The 19891-nt window shown below is 40.7% G+C and overlaps 1 protein-coding gene across 1 annotated transcript; it reads left to right on the forward strand.

The window, feature by feature from the left end:
* Window positions 1–11442: 11442 nt before the first annotated feature.
* On the forward strand, window positions 11443–19531 carry LOC109995424 (probable ribonuclease ZC3H12C). The gene is made up of 5 exons (XM_020649149.3): window positions 11443–12303; window positions 13219–13358; window positions 13489–13723; window positions 13866–13972; window positions 14190–19531. Exons 1-5 carry the CDS (start codon window positions 11534–11536, stop codon window positions 15707–15709), a joined length of 2772 nt encoding a protein of 923 aa, XP_020504805.1. The 5' UTR covers window positions 11443–11533; the 3' UTR covers window positions 15710–19531.
* The last annotated feature ends 360 nt before the right edge of the window (window positions 19532–19891 follow it).

Genomic DNA, 19891 nt, shown 5'->3' on the forward strand with positions numbered 1-19891 from the left:
GTCTCCCAGACTTCTAGCGGGTTTGTTTTGCATGTTGCTCCTTCCTCTCTACATCCTAGCTTGTGTTGTACTTACTCTCTGATGTTCATCGCTTTGGATAAAAGCGTCTGCTAAAGGAATTGCAGAATTAGATTTTGTTTAACCGGAAAAGTTGAGAGCTAATCAATTAAAACAGCAAATATTTGTCAAACTCGACTTCATTCATAAATATATCAGACATCTAAAAACTACATTTGACTGCCTCAAATTCAATAAAAATCTACTTGAAAGCATTCAATGAGACCGGTTCTTTAAGCTTCAAGTCTTTTTTGTAATTCATTCCAAGAAATGGGAGCAACAAACCTAAACGCCTTTTATCGTTGTTCAGTTCTGAACTTTGGAACAGAAAGCAAGAGGCCGAAGATTGTTAGTCCCTGCTCTCTTCTGTCTGATGTAGGTATGAAGGAGGCAGACTTTAAATAGACTTGTAGAATCAGACACCACTGTTATGTGGCTCTTAAACATCCCCAGTTCAAGCAGGGACATTTAGGCCTCTGTTAGGTCTCACATGCAGCGTGTTGATGACGCTGATAAATCTTCCTTGTACAAAAGACTTGAAATGATGAATATCTTCACCCAAACAAAATGTATGAGTTCCATCTTGCCCAAAAATGTGTCAACAAAGAAGAGCAGAGTGCCAGTGGTAAAAAAACAATGTCCATTCAAATCTGACTCAGAACTGTAATAACAGGTTTAGCTTTCATGGCTGTGATCTTTCTCTCAGATGTGGTGCCACTTCCATATGTTTTCTCTTTTGTTTGAGGTAGAAATGGCCACAGGTCAAATTAAACTCCTCAGATTTAACTTATGTAAACAGCAGCCGTGCAGGCGTGCAGCGCTGTGCCGTGCTGCGTCAGAGGGCCTTGGTAAGGTGCAGGCAGGCGGCGGGGAGCAGGACACCTGTTCATCCTGCGACTACAAGCAGATGGTCCACATGGCTCCTGCTCCCCGAGGGGAAAACCTGTCAGCTGAGCCCCAATTAAGGAGTCACACTGCAAGTCAGGGAGGAGCGGGGGAGGGGGTGGGTGATGGAGAGTGGAGAAAAATCAGTCTGACAAAAAAAATGACTGTGTTTATTTTTTAGAAATACTGATACTGTTTTTAATCTTAAGATATTTGATAATCCATTAATCATCTCAATTAATTTTTGGGCGCATATGTCAAACATTTTCTGGTTCGAGATTCTTCAATTTGAGGATTTGCTGCTTTTTTTTTTGCTTTGTCATTCACGATTGTCATTAAAAAGTCTTATGTTTTTAGACTGTTGATGGGACAAAAGAACACTTCTGTGTATTACCATTTCTGTGAAATTGCAATCAATTTTTACTAGCTTTAAAAAATTAAAATTATTTATTGATTACGGAAGCAATTAAAGTTAAACACTAATACTAAAGCGATCCTCTATTTTTCCCAATTCACCAAATATTTCAAAACTGTCAAGGAGTTTGATGGACCTAGGACAAAATGTTTGAGCATTTTTTGATTTAAGCCCTTCGTGTAAACCAACACATTATAATTGACTTCCCATGTGCGTGTTTTATATATTTGCATATTTCCCTAAAAGCTTGGATTTTGTAAGCCTTTAGTGTTACCATATTGTTAGAGGAGTGACATGCTGTTGAGGCTTTTGTTTATTTATTGTAATGCTTTACACAGTATACAGGAGGAGACATTTTGGCAAAATATTATTATTTTTATTTGGGGATGAAGATACTAGCACAATATTATTCACTTTGATAAATGTACCTCCAATTGAATGCCTCCTCAGGAGTATTACTGTTGTGGTGTGACATTTGTGAATATGCAACTCAGGAAGATTTCAGAGGCCAGAAATGTCCTATACATTTTCAGGAGTGCATATGTGAAAACAGCTCAGTCTCATTGCAGCGAACCAAGAACAGGTCTTGCTAACTGAACTAGATGAGACCAAAGACACGTTGGTCTGACACGTCAGGGAGATAAATTTGCATAAAAAACAAAGAACATTAACCATAATAACCTTTAATGAGTGCTTTACCCTGATCAGATTACTGTGGGTGCTTTAGACTTGTAAATGTAAACTTCAACTTGCAGATTTGCATGTTGGCTTCCAAGGAGTGACAGGCTTGGCTTCTTTAAAGTGGTAAATGGGGATTAGGTGATAGAGTGGGTAAAATTCCTGGTTTATTCAAGGACTGTTTACTGAGCATGCAAACGCCTCTCGGCAATGTTTGACAAGTTGGAAACAAGCCATAAGTGCTCTCTGCCAAAAATTGAAGTGATAAAGGTCTCTGTTCCAACATGAGTAATAAAACCGATAACAAATGTGGTTTAACACATTTTATGACACAAATTTGTCCATTGGTTCTGTCACTCACCACAAATAGATTTCACACACATCCAAACACGCAACGCTTTATTCTGCTAAGTTGTAAAAATGTTTTGCTGTTTGAAGTCAAAGATAAACATAAACTTTAAATTTCAAATGTCTCACTATAAAGGCAAACAATCCAGATGGATTCATGGCACACTTGCCAACTAACTGGGTATTTTGCAACGTACTGGAGGAATGGTATGTGGGTTAAATTCCATTGGTAAGAGAATGATTTTTTTGGCTGCTCTGCAGAGTTTTTCAGGTGTGTCATTACAGCAGACTAGGCGAGGAGAATAACTTCTGACTCTACTGGCTTTCTAAAGTTTGTATCTTTTTAGAAGGTGAGACCGGGGCAGACCCAGAATGCGCTGGAGGGATTATGTATCCCGTCTAGCCTGGGAACGCCTCGGAATCCCCCAGGAGGAGCTGGAAAACGTTGCTGGGGAGAGGGAAGTCTGGGTTGATTTACTGCGCCTGCTACCACCGCGACCCGACCTCGGATAAGCGCAAGAAAATGGATGGATGGACGATACCAATAGTCACTGTATATGATAATATCTGTTTTTGTCAAACAGGACCAGTGACACTTCAGGACACTGAACTGAACTCAGAATTAATGTACACCTCAAAGTGCAGGATGAACCAGTATTTTTTAAAGTCTTGTTTCACAATACCATTAACACTTCAAAATGACATAATTGGTCATGTAAGAACCTGATTGTGTCGTACAGGGGGTTATAATTGCGGGTTAAACTGTTAATCCATAACAATCTCAGTTAATAGTCAATAGTGTTTTGTTTAGGAGAGGAATTAATCCATCCACAAAAGCAAACAAACACCTGCACACTGTATATAATGCACACATGGTACATTTTGGTACCGATGGATTGGTGTTTTTACACAAGCACAAATATCCTGGACATTTCTTTAAGGATGAGCTGCATGTGTTTAGCAAACACCCCCACTTTACTCAGAATTAATGGGTAAAATGAGCCCCCCATTAAAATTTGGGTGGGAAGTGAAGTGTACACATGTGAACATGTAGCCGATAAGGGTGATGGCCTGAGCGATCGTGTACATAATGAAGCAGGACTGCGATGACTTTTCTGCTCTTTAGTTGATACCATGGAAACGTCCAATAACATGTCGGGTTTTTATGAAGGCAAAAAAACAGTAATTTTATCGTTGTACTTTTCCTTCTCCCACCATGGTGGATATCTTGTAAACAGACCCCTCCCCCTCCCAACCAACAGGGAAAACTCCACACTGTTAGGGACACGTGTGGATAAAAACTGGAACATTTCTGGAGCAGACTACCATTTACATTTTCTATAATTTTTGAGGAGTGCATATATTTATATAATTTAGACAGTGTGTATTTTTTGCTTGCCATTTTTGATATCTAAGAACAAAAAAAAGGCACATAGGGTGCCTGGGACTTCTACTTTTGTTGCTGTGGTATCAAACCAGGTTTCAATATTGTTCAATAGTATTTTATCCAAGTTTAAAATTCTGGTATTCAACCCCAGACTTGATGAAAATCTTGAATATCTATTATGATTCATGGGAACTTTCAGCCTTGTTTTCTTTTTTTTTTGGGGGGGGGGGGGGGGGGGGGGCTTTCCGTGCCTTTAATGCAGAGAGAGGACAGTGGATAGGGTCGGAAACCAGGGAGAGAGAGCGGGGAATGACATGCGGAAAGGGGCCACGGGTGGAGGCGAACCCGGGCCTACTGCTCGAGATGAGAGTCTCAATACATGGGACGCGCGCCCTAACCATTGCGCCCCAGCCTTGTTATCTTTAGGTTTTAGTTTTTATCACAAAATACCATCTCAACTTTAGTAAAGTAATGAATGATGCGTGATCTTTGACTTTTTCCATTTTCTTTTGGCATTTCCTTCAATGTTTTTTTTGCAGAGATCCAATTTTTTCTTGTCAGTTTTGTGCATGCATTCACAACTCTTCTCCGCTGAGAATGAAACCACCTTTTGTTACAATGAAAATGTTGGTGATAAAATGATAAACTCTCTCCTTTCTGAATGTAGAATGGACTGGTAACTCAAACTGTTTAAGTCCAGTCTGACAGACAGCCAGTCTTTGTATCTGATCCTTCTGAGCCTTTAAGAATAAGCCCTCCTCACAATGAGGCCTTAGAAACCATGCCGCCATTTTGTCAGGATTGTGTCCAAACATAAAGCCCAACTCTCACTTTTCCCCCTCCTTTTATAGCTATTTCTACTCTTTTCCCTTTTTGCCTCGTTAGTTTGACAGCTTTTTCCTTTCACAGCTTCCTTCTCCACCTGCTTACCTACGGACAGACACACACACACTGCTAACACCCATTCCTGGAGCACACACTACTTTTAACATAATTCGTCTCATTGTCTGAGTCAAGCCAATTCCCCGACCATGAAACAAAGAGGTTGAAGGCGGCAGCCGTCCCCAGTGGGACAGGTGTTCCGCAGGGCTCAATTCTGGATCCCGTGTTTTTTTTCACTCACTCTTACCCCCCCACCCCCTGTGTGTGTGTGTGTGTGTGTGTGTGTGTGTGTGTGTGTGTGTGTGTGTGTGTGTGTGTGTGTGTGTGTGTGTGTGTGTGTGTGTGTGTGTGTGTGTGTGTGTGTGTGTGTGTGTGTGTGTGTGTGTGTGTGTAATGGGCCTGAGCATGGTGAGTGTGTGTGCAGCTGCCCGCCGAGGGCCCTTCTTTGTGTCAGTCCCCCCCCCCACACTATTGTCAACTCATGCCTTCTCGTCCATTCATAAGTTAGTGGTGTGTATGTGTGAGGTTTTGGGTGGGAGTGGGGGGTGTGGTAGAGGGGGTGGAGATATCCTGGCTTATCTTGGTGTCTCTTGTTATTGGCTGAGAGTTTGGTTGATTGGTGTGTGTACAAAATAAGCTTTGGTGAAGACAGGAAAGCAAGTTGTGGGTGTGTTTGTGGTCATTTTTCTGCCTTCTTATTGGTCAGAATTGGTGTGAAGAGGGGACTGTGGATCTCTTACACTCCATCTGTTGTTAGTCACACCACTAAACGTGCAGCATCAGGACACTGCACTCTGCTTCTCAACCAAAAAGGAGTCTCTGAAGGCTAAATTCGTAGGATTGCTGCTCAAGCGCAACCAGAGAACACATTTTTGCTCACTTGGATTGACAGCTTTACTTTCTCCAACTCGTTACTGGATTCTGAGATTTGGCTTTCTATCGTCTAAGAAGGATTCTGCGTATACTTTAACAGCACCGTTTCTGGGAAACTCTCTCTGAGTACTTTTGTGACTTTGTGCTTTGCTACTGGAATAATCAAAAAAAGCAAAGAAATTGTAGGAATTGTAGCTTTCTCTCTGTTTTGCTGCCTTACTGTTTCTCTTGGAGCTGTGTGGTAAGTGTTAAAGTTTTCTATCATGTTTAAGCATTATTTGGAATCAGATGAATATGTCACTCTCTTATCATGCTTTGTCATAGATAAAATTGATTTGAAATTTGATAGTTACACATATTGTTTTAATCTAGAAATGGCCCCTAACCATATTGGTGAAACTAAAGTTAGTTAACTTACAGTAATGATTTTTAACACATTAAGAAGAATCAAACAAAATTTCAGTTTCCAAAGTTGTTGCAATGTTTTTGTTCTTCTGTCTCCGGCTTAAATATGTTTTACAATAATGATGCAAGCACCTTCTTTACACAACACTATACATCATACTAGTAAAAACCATATAATATCAATAAATGTTTCAATTCCATGGCAACAAAAATAGAAGTCCTAGTTCCTATTCATTTGTTGTTTTAAATGACCAAAAATTTAAGCAAGCTCCTGCACAGTCTGAATTGCACAGGTATGTTGGCATTGTTTCAGTACATTAACATGCTTACAACTTTAATCCCAAGTGTAATTTTTAGGAAGGTATGTTTAGTATTACATTATTAAACTGAGACGGCTTTGTGTGGTTTGCCAATAGGTCCAAGGGGGAATTCTTTTGGGTTCTCCTAAAACCTTGGGTTTATTCTAATTTTTCTTGAATTGTATCCGTAACCAATCACAGCATCTGTATGTAATGATGTGAGTTATGCCAGTTTTGATTAACGGTTCTATCCCCCCTTAATATCCACACCTTTAATGCCTTGCCCTGAGCCTTGCCCTGCCTTGCTCCTGAGTTTAGTCACCACAGGGAAGCAGAACGAGACATGAGAGTCTGCAAAAACTCAGAGTTGAAAGTGAGTACTACCCACAACCCCCCACCAGGAAGGTCACATGACAGACAGACAGTGGTGATATGTATCACAGAGGATGAATCTCATCACCACCAGTTGCAGTCAAGTAGTACGGGAGGGTGGAGGAGGAGGAGGATGCTTTCAGGGAGGTCCCCTGTGGCTTCAGCAGGCATCTGTTGCCCCCGCTGCCCATACATACCCCAACCCCCACCATCTCTACCCCCCCCTTTGTCCCCCATCCCAGCCGGTCGCTGGTGTGGCAGACTGGCTCACTGCCGGGCTCAGCCGGCAAATGGCAGCCATGCGACGGCCCTGACGGACTGGTCAGGGTCTGGCCTCTGGGGAGCTCATCCCTCCGCACATCCCCAAGGGGGCTAACCCTGGGACCATGACATGTACAGAGATACACACATTGCAGTGGCAGTGCAGGCAGGCTGGGTCACTGAGGTGGAGGCTGAAGCATCTGCTCACTATGGACGGCCCCTCCTCCCACAAAATACAAAAAACAACTCAGAAATTATTTGGTTGATGAGTTATTCTGTCCCTACAATAGGAAATAATCAACTTTAAGATAAACATACATATACATAATCTGAGATGGTGAAAGAACTTTCAACTAAAGGAACTGAAAGTTATCATAAAAACTTAAATGTTATTGTGGCGCAGGTGCTCGCTTTTGCTGCATCCCACAACTCTGAATACATTTGAATATTAGGGGTTAAATTTACTACTATTTTTTTAAGACCATGGTTAAAAACAAGGCTTTATTACTTTGTTATTGTGAAGGCCTTTCAGTCGTGGTCATAGTTGTGTATTTAACATAGGTATTATGAGAATTACATTCTATATTTTGTGAAATCAATAAGTAGGACATACTACAATAAGGATAGAGTATGTAGAGTACTACGTTGTTATAGTACTTTCCAGTGCAGGTCTTATTGTGAAACAGCTTTTTTTGAGTGAGGTTTACTTTGTAATTGATTGTAGTAGGTCTGAAAGTTGAACAATTGGCTCTTTTATAAAACAGTTGCACTCAGCATTACTTTGCAGGGCTGTCTATTCTTAAGATTTGATTTATTTGGGCTTCTTTAACCACACATAGTGTCTCAAAACTTCAAATACCATTTGGGCACACTTTGTTTGACATTACATTACATTTGACATTTTGTAGGCTTACAGCTGAAGATAGACAGGAAATGTGGGGAGAGAGTAGGGGGTGACATGCAACAAATAGCGTCAGGAACAGGGTAAGAACCATGCAACCAGTAAGACAAGGACTGTAGCCTCTGTACATGGGGCGCCTGCTCTACCAACCGAGTTAAACCAGCACCCATTGACACACATTTAAGATTGTTCCAATTATATATTTTCCTAAAAAACACACCATTTTCATAGCTGGAAAGTACAGGCCATGCTGACTGTTCAGGTTCAGACAGCTGTGGGCACATTTGGGTGACTGATTGTGACTAGCTGTTTCATTGTCATATTTCTGCTGACTCCTCAAAGATTCCGTCTGGCAACTAGTGACTGAGGCCGGTGAGACTGCTGCATTATCAAACATCCTGTGCGTGTATTTTTCCGAGTGTGTGTGTATGTGTGTGTAGCCCGGGGTGAACGGGTTTAAAGAGCCCCAGCCTCCGTCTGTGCACGCCGCTCAGGCAAAGAGAACAATACTCCCCGTCACAGAAGGACAGATTGGGTGGCAGCTGCATTGTTGAGGGACGGCAAGCCAGACACACTTCTTTCCCCCACCCTCTGACACACACATACACACACTCTCACTCTTTCCTTTTGTGTCCCTTTTGTTGTTGACGGACTAAATTATTCCAGCTCTCTTGTGGCATTCAGGGTGACAAACAGCGGTGCGGCAGCTTAGACGTCGGGGTCGCGGCATTAAGAGGCCCCTGCTTTCCGGTGCTTTAGCCCGAGAAGAAGAAGAAGGGACTCCTCATTACAAATGTCTCGAAAAATTATAACCACACATGCATAAATACAATGATCAAAAAAATTCCTTTTTGATTTTGTTTGCCCAGGCAGTTCATAAAATGAGCCACTCAAGTTAATTATGTACCGAACGAAAGTGAAGTTTGCTCCTCCAAATGCAAAGCTAAAAGCCAAAAGAACACTAGTTTTTGTCAGTAAACTCAAGGTTTTTGCTGCTATAGTCCAGTATTATCAGTATCTTATGGTGGTTTCTTAAAGTTTTTGATAGTATGGAGACTTGTGCATGAGCCTGGCATCGGCCTCTTTGTAAGACTGAGTTCTTGCATTTTCATTTAAATGGATTGACAGATTTGCAGACTGTTGCTAAATCTCCTGACAATTTTGAAAGGACAAGGTACACATTGTGTAGATATTGAGTAAAATTTACAATCTGACGTTGTACATGCCTGAAGTTACTGATTGGTGACGTGTTTCTGTTATTTGGGGCTAGTCTCCAGTGCTCTGGTCCTCCATTGGATCTCATTATAAGTTGCACATGCGCATTTGCTCCTCTACAAGACAAGAGATAGGAACTTCTATGGACACAGGAAAAATGTGTTCAGGAACACATTACACACCACCAACCAAAAGTAGGCAGCAGAAGCATGTGTCCCATGAACTGAGACATAAAGAGCAAGGCATGCAGTGTCACTGGATCATAGCATTGGCTGTTTATGAAGGTAGATCAGAGCAGCAGACCAAGCTAGTATGAGTCGGCAGTTTTCGGTCTCTGTTTCCACAGAGTTTAGGAAACATATGTCTGTGAGTACCTTAGTTTAAATTATCGCAATGCTAATTCTGTTAGCCAGTCAATGGCATTTTTAGTATGTATTAGCACCAAGTTAACGATCTTATATGTACATCCCGGTCCATCTGGGAGAAAACTGAGATAATGTGATAAAAAAAAAACCTTTTGACCATAGAGTAGTCTGAAGTTGTGGAAGTACCCTACATGGGTATTTCCACCGATAAATAACTGCACACACACACAAACACTGATATTTGTTTATGACATGAACTGGTATGAAAGGCCACTCAAGCAGGCCAACCGACACTCAACCCACATCAAACCAGTGATCACTGTGTTGAATCCAGAAATCAGATCCCTTATATTTGACTTGTTTTAGAGCTTGAAAGACGAGCAGAGCCACATGGAGGATGATATTGTCCATTGTTCTTAAATGTAATAATCTGTAACACAATGAACAAAGCCCCCATGTCTTCTGCATCAGACAAACATGACTGAACTAGATCCAAGGATAAAGAACCTTTAAGTAGGCCTAAAGGACGCCTTTTGTGAAGGAAAGCTATTTTGTGTGCTATAGAAAGAGTATGTCGTCCTTAAAACTGTGGAAATGCTGGAAGATTAATGAGCATTTGTTATTGGAAAAGATTATCAGCCATTTCCAACCACAATAGATCCCCCTTTGTTTAAAAATAAATCTTCAGCCACAATCTGAAAGAAACAGGAAAAAAAGAAATGTCAAAGGTTCTTTACAAACATCTGCCATAGGAAGAAATACTGATCCCTCATGAAGGGCTCATTAGGATGATTGCTGATAAGTGAGTAGAAGGTCATGTTTTATCCTTTCAAAAATTGTGTTGAATTCCATGATAGATGAATACATGAGCACGTTGTAAATCAAATGAAGGCCTGGCCCGTCGTAAAATGAGGTGAACGAGGTGAATGCATTGTATGTTATGCAACCAGAAAGTGCACCTGTGGTTCTGCAGTCAGCCTATGACTCTATTATTAAGTTGATCTGAACCATGATAGTAATTAATTCTTCTTCAATTATATTATTGTGTTGTTCATATAAAACTCTCCTGTATGACTATTAAAATATACAAAAACAGATTATGTAAGAGATAATGTACCTCGAGTCAAGAAGCTGCCCATCAGGTGCTTCTCTTAGTTAGAAGTGCCACAGAAGTGTGGCTGTCTGCCACTTAACTTTTAAACGCTGATACCATTTTAATTCTATTCACCGGTCATTAAACATTTCTTTTGTCCTGTTTTAATGTGTTCAAGTTTGTTTTCTTGAATTTAGTCAATTTCCCTCCCTTTTAGTTGCATCACCCAGCCTCTTTTTGGCAGCAGCTTTATTCCTGTTCTATTCTTGCATGTTCATTATAAGCCATGTCATACACTAATGAACATGTCAGTGAAGTTGTTCGTCATCACTTGGGGTTTGTTCTAGGCGCAGGTATCAGGTATTTTGCCTCTAGCCTAATTGACATGTCTTTGACAACAAATCCTGTTGCTGCTAAAATGCAAATCAGAGGTGTAACAGCAGGAAAGAGAGGTTATTGTTTTCAGCTTGCCATTTAACTTCTTGAAGTCCCATTGTGTTCCATTAAAAATCATAGAGTCACATGAATCTTTGCTTGTAAGACCTCATTTTAATGAACACGAGGATGCAGGAGGAATCAGAGTCAGATGACCTTTGGAATGTTATTTGTTTTCTTTTTATATGAACTGGTCCAGACTTTTCTGAGAACGCTTACACAGGGCTGAGATGTGAGCAGACTGACACTGTATCTGATAAATTCGTCATTGCAAAATGTTAGATGGTAGAATGGTAGATTTACACTTGTCTTGAACATGCATTTTCAAACTGTAAAACAGTTCATATAGTAATACAATCTCTGAGAGATTGAAGAGTGTTAAAAGGTAATACAAGCAGTTTTTAATATCTTCCAAAACTAGCGTGTATAAACACCAATAGACCGTAGATTTCACACATTTTTGGATACATTTGACTCAAAAAATCTTAATTCAACTTCCATGCAATTCTCAAAAAATTATATTAAATTGATTATTGTGTCTCATTTCCAGCTTCACTCCCAGGACCAGTCAGTGAGTGGTAACCTATCAGCAGTAACGGTGGGGTCTGTCAGGTACCTGAGAGGTCACAGAGAGCGTGGAGCTGGATGTATGAGACAGCTTCATGGGCGTGAAGAACCATCTGGAGGATGGAAAAGGCCACATCCTCAGCCTGGGGCTGGATCTGGACTACCTCCATGTGGAAGGTGCTGAGCGGCAATCCAGTTTGAGCATTGTGACTGGTAATATAGGCGTCTTACAGGTTGGATCTGGATCCCTGAATAACAGCAGTAATAGTATTGGTAGCACTAGTTTTAGTACTCATTCAAACTACAGCAGCAGTAGCAGTTGCAGTAACTTCTCTGAGGAGGGTGCTGTCTCAGACAGTGAAGATGAACGGCTACAGAATGGATCTGGTGTTGAACCTCAAAACCCTATGCAAGATCAGCCATCTCACCTTCACCATAAAGAATCCCCCTCAGTCTCACAGATGGTCAGGCTGGACCTGGCACCAAAACAGTCCTTTGAAGACCCTGCACAGCCAGAAACATCACCCACTAATCCCGCAACAGACTACCGCAATAAAGTAGAATTTGCTCTGAAACTAGGCTACCCTGAGGAGCTGGTGCTACTAGTGCTGAGGAAACTCGGCCCAGATGCACTCATCAATGATGTGCTGGGTGAGCTGGTCAAACTTGGAACCAAGACGACAATGGAGCAACAAGGAGGATCGATTGTCTCCCAGTTTTCCTCCTCTTCTTCCTCTTTGGACTGCTCCTCCTCTTCCTCCAACTCTTCTCTGGACTCCTGTCGACAGCTGTGTCCTTCCCATCTACTTGAAGACAAAGAAAACATTCGTCCTGTTGTGGTGGATGGGAGCAACGTAGCCATGAGGTAAGAAGAGAGAGAAGATACCATAGCTTCATTTTTATCATCTTCAGATGTTACTGCTCAAAGTAATGTTTCCAAACATTTGTTAATCCAACAGCACGGTCAACATAATGCTAAGTGTGCCTGCTAACTGTTTCAAGCTACTCTAAAAAAAAGTGTAAGTTCTTGCCATTCTACCATTTTATGGATTCGTCCTGTAATCATTAATGATGGTTAGATGGTTGTGTATACCAATTTTTTGGAGACTTCGGCTCCTTTCCTACTCCCAACTCTCCCTTTATCCATTTACCAGCAGTTCCTTTCTTTACGCCTAAAAAGTGCTGCACTGGGTTTGGGTTGCATATTCAGATGTTTTTCATTCTCACAGGGTGTTTATGAAAGGGAGCCAGGAAGCTCCTGCAGACCTAAGTAGCCAGTGACAGATTCATTCAACAACAGTTTCAGTGGTCTGTGCTTCCTCTTTGAGATTCCCTCTTGCAGTGCATTACTGTCATCACTTTGCAGATTTTGGAGTTCCCATCCATCAGACACAAACAGAGCCTAGACTTGTTTGTCATTGGTGGTTTTGACATGTATTTGCTCCTCTGGAACTTAATTGTATAGGTCCGGTTGTGTAGTGGGTTCACGTAGTTCATCTTTTATGTATTTAAATACAATATCCAAAGAAACTGTGCTCCTTTTTTTGTGATAGCCTCTGATAGTCCTCATTATCTTGCAACATTCCCGTCAAGGGTGTAGCAAGTGCTAACAATGAACCAATTTTGGATTGTAATTAACTCTGAACAAGCTAAAACAAGCAGCAATACTTTTAATAGAGCAAAACCAGCTTTAACATCTTTTATCTCTGGTTGACAAAATTACCCCTTTGTTTGAAGATGCACCTTTGTTTGCCATTAACATGTCTTTCTGCTTTTGCAGTCACGGAAATAAGGAAGTATTTTCCTGTCAAGGCATCCAGTTGGCTGTTGATTGGTTCTTGGAGCGAGGTCACCGTGACATCACTGTTTTTGTCCCTGCCTGGAGAAAAGAGCAGTCAAGACCTGATGCTCTGATCACAGGTAACGGCTTCTATGGCTTAAGTGATTAAATGAAATTGTAATAAAGACGACAGATGGGATGAAGTCCAATTTATAAACTCTTTATTGTCTTTCTTATGTTTAAACATTTTCTCTCTCTCTCTCTCTCCAGACCAAGAGATCTTACGGCGACTAGAGAAAGACAAGGTCCTGGTGTTCACTCCATCACGCCGTGTGCAAGGTCGCCGTGTGGTTTGCTATGATGATCGCTTTATCGTCAAACTAGCTTACGAGTCAGATGGCATCATTGTTTCCAATGACAACTACCGTGACCTAGCCAATGAGAAACCAGAGTGGAAGAAATTCATTGATGAGCGTCTACTGATGTACTCCTTTGTAAATGACAAGTAAGCCACTTATACTAAATAATTATTGAGTTCAACTTCAAATAATACCTCATGGAAAATTCCATAAAAAAATATAATTTTTGTGTGGATGTGTTGGTTGAAATTTTGGGTATGTTAATTCTAAACTGTAAACTCTTCATAGGTTCATGCCACCAGATGACCCACTGGGTCGCCATGGACCAAGTCTGGAGAACTTCCTTAGGAAGAGGCCTGTTATTCCAGAGCACAGGAAGCAGTCATGTCCTTATGGTAAACTCAGGTTTTTACCTTCTGAACAGTGCAAAAGTGTTTTTGTTGCAATTTGTATTATTTATAAATGTTATGAAGTTTTATTTACCCCAGAAGGGATACTTTTTCTCCTGGGCAGTGAAGAAAGGCGAAAAATAAATACTATACAGATACAAAGATGTTTTAAAACCTTTCCGTTAATTCACACTAATGTTAATGTTTTTCGCTTTTTCTTCAGGAAAGAAGTGCACATATGGCCACAAGTGCAAGTTTTATCACCCTGAGAGAGGTACTCAACCACAGCGGGCAGTGGCTGATGAGCTCCGTGCTAGTGCCAAAATGTCATCAGTAGCTTCCAGAAGCCTGCAGGAAGATTCCTTAATGGCAAAGAGCCAAAGTTCTGGTCAACAAGAAAGAATGGCTGAGGCTGAGCCAAGTCAGAACACTCCAAAGAAACATCCATACCCCAGTCCACGCTTCTCCTTTAATGATCTCCTTGAGGACAGGCTTAGGATCCAGTCTAAAGCCGAAGGTCGACGGGGAAGCAACTGCAGCAGTAGTAGTAGTTGTAGCAGCAGCTTTCAAGGGCAACATGCCCCAGGTGGACCCCCTTCTTCAGGAGGTCTTGAGCGATGGGAGCACTCTGGGATTAGTGAAGGAGGTTGCTCAAGGTTTTCTGGAGCCTCAGGACCCAGTTTTGGTGACACTCATCACCGATGTGAGTCTCCAGACCTTGGCTACAACTCATTGATAAAGTCTTATTCTGGCCTCAGTCTGGTGGTGCCAAATAGTCCTGAATGCTTCTTCCCTGCTGATCTACGAGCTGCATCACTGGTATCAGACTGTAGCAGTGAAGGCAGTGTCAGCTCAGACTCATTCTCCCCCGACCCCTTGTTAGATGAATGCTCAAAGTGCCATCATCACCAACAGCATCCTCACCACCATCATCACTGTCCTGGCCAGTATGCTCACCCTGTAAACCGTGTTCCTCCTGGATTGGGCCACCATGTCTCTCAAGGCTTTCAAGTTCCAACGCGGAGACAACATGGTTTTGGCTTGGAGGACCCGGCAATATCTGTTACCTCTCATGCATCTCCACGGCCCTTCAAGATCCCTTCTGCCTACATCTCTAGCCAACCTCAACATCCCCTGCTGAGTAGTTTCCCTGAAGAATTCCCAGTTTGTCCACCCCAAACATCCACTGCTCACTCCTTCTCTCAGAGCTCCCCACTTAGACGCAATTTTATGGGCTCTCTTTGGCAGGAAGGTGGGCTCCAGGACTCCCAAGTGTACAAAGGGTCACCAATTATTTCAAGAAGAAATCATTTAGGAATAAACCAACAACCACAGTATCAGCAAAACTGGGATCCCCATTACCAGCAGTCCCCTAAGCCTAGCTTTGATCCATTTACCTTCAAGAGCATTCCACAAGTCCAAGAGAGGGCTTGGCACTCTCCTTGGGAAAGACAAGTTCATTCTACACCCCATGGCCTCTCATCATCAAGCCTACCATCACTCCCACTGCTGTCTCTGCCATCCATCTCTTCCCACAAAAGCCCCCTGTCCCCAGTACCCCAGCACCAAGAGCCCCCTGCCTTGGGTCGATACCAGGATGTAAGGGAGAAGGTGTTTCTAAACTTGTGCCGCATCTTCCCTTCAGATTTAGTGAGGATGGTGATGACCAGAAACCCTCATGTTATGGATGCTCAGGAGCTTGCAGCTGCAATTTTGATGGAGAAATCACAACACTGTTCTTGAGTAAAGCTAGATGATGAAGTAACGGCTTCATCTTTATTGGAATCACAGCTGCGGGTATTTTTCCTTGCAACCATCTTAATTATTGAAGTAAGGTTTGATGTACACAAACCAAAAGCCTTCAACCGTTAATGGAATGCTTATTTTCATTGCAGGTATGTTGGCCCATTAATTTTAGTAGGTAACTTTTGGAGGGAAATTGCCATATTTTTCTTTAATTATGCTGGCTCTTTTCTGCACTTACGATCAAGAATAAGCATTATTTAGCTTATGTTTATGGAGGCTTTAATGTGTTTCAAGGGTGAAAGTGTTGTTCATGTTAAATTAAATTATTTTTATATTTTTAAGTTATTAACATGTATTTTAAAATTATTGTTTTTGGCACTTTTTCTTTATAGTTGTGGTTCTTCCTCATCTTTTACCAGCAATCATGTCAGGGTGTAGGTAAAGCCCAAATTCTTTTTTTTTTTCAAATCATTGTCAAATAGTTGTTTTCCAGTCACTGAGATAACATATTATTGTAAACATTTCACTGCTACAGTGCGAATACATTCCTGCCGATTTTACTTCTTGATTTAGCTCAGCAAACAGATCTTTTTATGAGGACAGGTGGCCGATCATTAGCTGCGGTGAGACTCTTTGGATTTCCCCAATAGGGAAGTGAAACTCAGATAATACTCACAAAAGAAGACAGCAAAAACTCCACTCAAAAACCCCGAAGGCGGTTTTTCACTTTTAAATTTGAGTAAATTTCCTCTGGTGGGATAGCCTTGACAGCTGACTTCATGGTTCTTCACTTTTCCGTACAGATTTAAACCATATTAAAACTAGAACACATCAATGTATCTCTTAGCAGCATGGTCACCAGAATGATCAAGGTGGAACGAATACTGATGATATTAGTTTGACATTAATTTAAGATTTGTGTTAATTTATTTCCCTTTTTATTTGTGTGAATGTCTGTTATACATGAGGCACAGGGTCTCCATAGTCAGTCTGGGGTTAAACTGCCCCCTAGATAGACTGGTATGAGCTGGTAAACATCTCAATATCAAAAAGTTCCCAACAGAGTAAGTCCTCATACACTGCTAATGTTATGAGAACAGTTGGAAACGTAATAGCTGGTGATATTCTGTTCGAAAAAAAAACCTTTCCCAGAAGCTCAAATAATCTCATTCGTCAAGTCAGAATTCAGTGATGTAGTAAAGAAACATCAAAATATCAAGACAAAATTATATTTAATAATGTGTATTTCCTATGATGTAATGGGACTTGGAAAACAGATCTACCTAGACAACAAGCGAATCCCCAAATACACTCCTTCAAATTTCTTCTTTCAGACAATAAGTCATCATCATAATTGAAATCGTGTTAATTTTGTCAAACTTTCACCTTTTGCTTTTTGCCTGATATTCTCTATGAAACAATTTGAACAGTCAATTTCTCTAAATGTAAAGCACTTTGAACTGCATTATTGTATGAAATAATAATATTGTTATTTTGGTGATTTCCACCAATGGGATTATTTTTGGAGGTCTGAGAAACCGTTTTTAACTTGCCTGGTTAGCATAATATCTTCTAGCCAGATTACACCTCTCTTTGTTGATACAAATTGTATCATATAAACTTTTTAAACAAGATTATCGTTTGATATGAGAATAGCAACACAAAGAATGTTGAATATGAGTATCTGTGGCAAACTTTGCCACCTTTGGATTATTAGTCTATATTTATACAATGGGGCTTTCTACCTTTTCTGTCCAAGGTGCAGGAAGGAGAAGGTCTCATGATATTGTTAGTGTTTATGTTGTCAGTGAAATGTAAGCATGGTACTGTGTAGCCCCCCCAAAAAAAGTTAAACCTAAACGAGGGTTGATGTTGACTCAGCCCAAGCTAAGCTAGAGGCATATATGGCACTGAGAAGTACTGTCTTTTATTGTTCAATGTTACTTATGAGACATTTATGACCTTGTTTGTCTCCTGAGTATTCCTGAACCCTTTTGGATTGTGATTGTGAGGTGTTTGAATTAAAAGCTCAGCTGGAAACTGAGCTGTTCACAAATTTGTGCTGCAGGCTCAAAAACTATCCTGACGCCTTCCCCAGACATCTAGAATTGCAACATCTTCCTCTTCATTGTTTCAAAGCTATCTTACTTGAAAAGCTTTTACTTAAGGGCTTAACTTTAACCTGAAAAGCGTTGTCTCAGGAACAAGTCCTCAGGATCCCTGTCAAGGCCATCAAACAGTTTAAAAGTCTGTTCAAATATTTGTTCTTGTGCTTCTATGTGATTTCTTAAGAAGTTATGCTCTCGTCTTGCTTCTCGGGCTGGCACTGTGTGCTACTGTTTGCTGCAGGGTTGAGACACTATGACGTAATATAACAGGCTTCTCTAGGGTTTTCATTAACATTCCTGTGGATATTTAAACCCTTGTTTAGTGAATGTGGGCAGAAGAATATTTTTGTATGATCATGAATTGTTTAAGAGCTATTTTTCAAATGATACACTATGACTTTTTGCAAGAAGAGATTGTAGTCAGAATCAATGTTGCTGAGAAGAGGGAGGTACACGATGCTTAACTGTGCCAATGTTGTTGTTTGACAGTGTTTCACTTGAATATGATCAAGTAGGCCTGGGCGATATGACTGAAAATGTTATCGCGCAAAAATAAAATAGCCAAAATATCTCCAAACTCCTGAAGTTGAGTGGCCTTTCTTGTCATCTTGTAGTCGATGTTTTCTCCCTGCTTTGAGCTGGGAGGCTCAGCGTTTTCTTCAGTGTCGCTATCGCTCATTTCGGCTGTGTTTCCATTCCGCTCCAAACGTCTGTAAGCCCGCCCACACATATCCCTGCGACATGATTGGCTGTTTGTCGTCTTTTTCTTCTTCTCGTCATTATCAGGTGGAAGCTAGCATTTAGGGTGCATTACGGTCCCCCGTTTCCCAGTGGTTGGATGGTGTAATTACAGGTCAAACTTTTATCGGACAATTGTTGTATTTATATTGAGACAAATTTTATCACGATATTTACTGTTATCGTTTTATCGCCCGGGCCTATGATCAAGCAGTTCTCTTGTGATGTAATTCTGCTGCCTTAATTTGCTTTGAGTTCAGTCCGAACACGCCTTCAAGAATTCATGGTCATGTCTTGACAGATTATTTTTTAACTCGTTGTGTCGACTACACTAGCTATTTTATTCAATGAAAGAAAAGTAATGAATGATGTCCCTGTTATTATTCTCACCGTTATTTTTAATGTGCTGCAATAAAACAAAATGAATGGCCAGTTACCCAGGGACCAAATCCAAATAAAAGGTTATTGATTTAATGTCTCTGTGTTCCCTCTCTTGTGACAGTGGTGGTAATATAAAACCAAAAGGCTGCTGTTTCAATGTGTGTCCGACTGGCAGATGAAGAGTTTCATACCAAAATCCCAAAGCAGTCAAAAGCACATTCTTTTTTAAGCATACCGTGCAATACGACCAAAAGGTATTGCTTTAAGATGATTTGGAAATTGAAGTTGTACTTTTCAAAGGAAAAAATAAAAAATAAAATAAAGTAGAGTGTGATGAAATGCTTTAGAACAAGACTTCCTTAAATGTCTTTTTTTATCTTGTTACTTTTCAAAACTTTTTGGCGTAGATCTCTTCAGATGTTTGAGACACAGGTCAGTGGAGCCATATCAAGCTTTCAGCAATGGAACCCAAAACTAAAGCCCAAAACTTAGCTGTCATACCTACAGAACCTGGGAAAAACTGTGAGACATATTGACTGTTATTGTGTGTTAATTAAAAGTGAACAATAAAAAAAAAAACTATTCAAGCTTTCATGTGTTGTTTTTCCTTGTAAGTTTCTATATTTGTTATTTTGATCTTTAAAGGTGCACCGTGTAGATTTGGTGGTGAAATTTGAAAGTTCGAGAAGTGAAACAAGTCTATGCTATATTTTCTGAACTAAATACACAAACTTTATTTTGCTTTCCACAGTGACTTTTGTCAGCATACAGTCAGTTTTCTCTACAATGCCTCAAACAATACTTGGACATTAAATGTAAACCAATACACTACAGACACCAAAATGCTGTCAGATAGCCTACCTATAAGTTCTGTACTGTTAAAGATAAGGACAACTCAGTTTGACTTTACAGCACTTGTACCAGTGTTGGCGCTGAAGCCTTTTTTTTTTAA

This window comes from Labrus bergylta, chromosome 13 (genome assembly GCF_963930695.1).
Source record: "Labrus bergylta chromosome 13, fLabBer1.1, whole genome shotgun sequence".
NCBI classification, from domain to species: Eukaryota; Metazoa; Chordata; class Actinopteri; order Labriformes; family Labridae; genus Labrus; species Labrus bergylta.

Coding starts and splice junctions, on each gene's coding strand:
- LOC109995424 (XM_020649149.3), top strand. CDS start 11,534: ATGGGCGTGAAGAACCATCTGGAGGATGGAAAAGGCCACATCCTCAGC. Junction 13,724..13,865: donor TACTCCTTTGTAAATGACAA/GTAAGCCACTTA, acceptor AACTCTTCATAG/GTTCATGCCACCAGATGACC. Junction 13,973..14,189: donor GAAGCAGTCATGTCCTTATG/GTAAACTCAGGT, acceptor CTTTTTCTTCAG/GAAAGAAGTGCACATATGGC.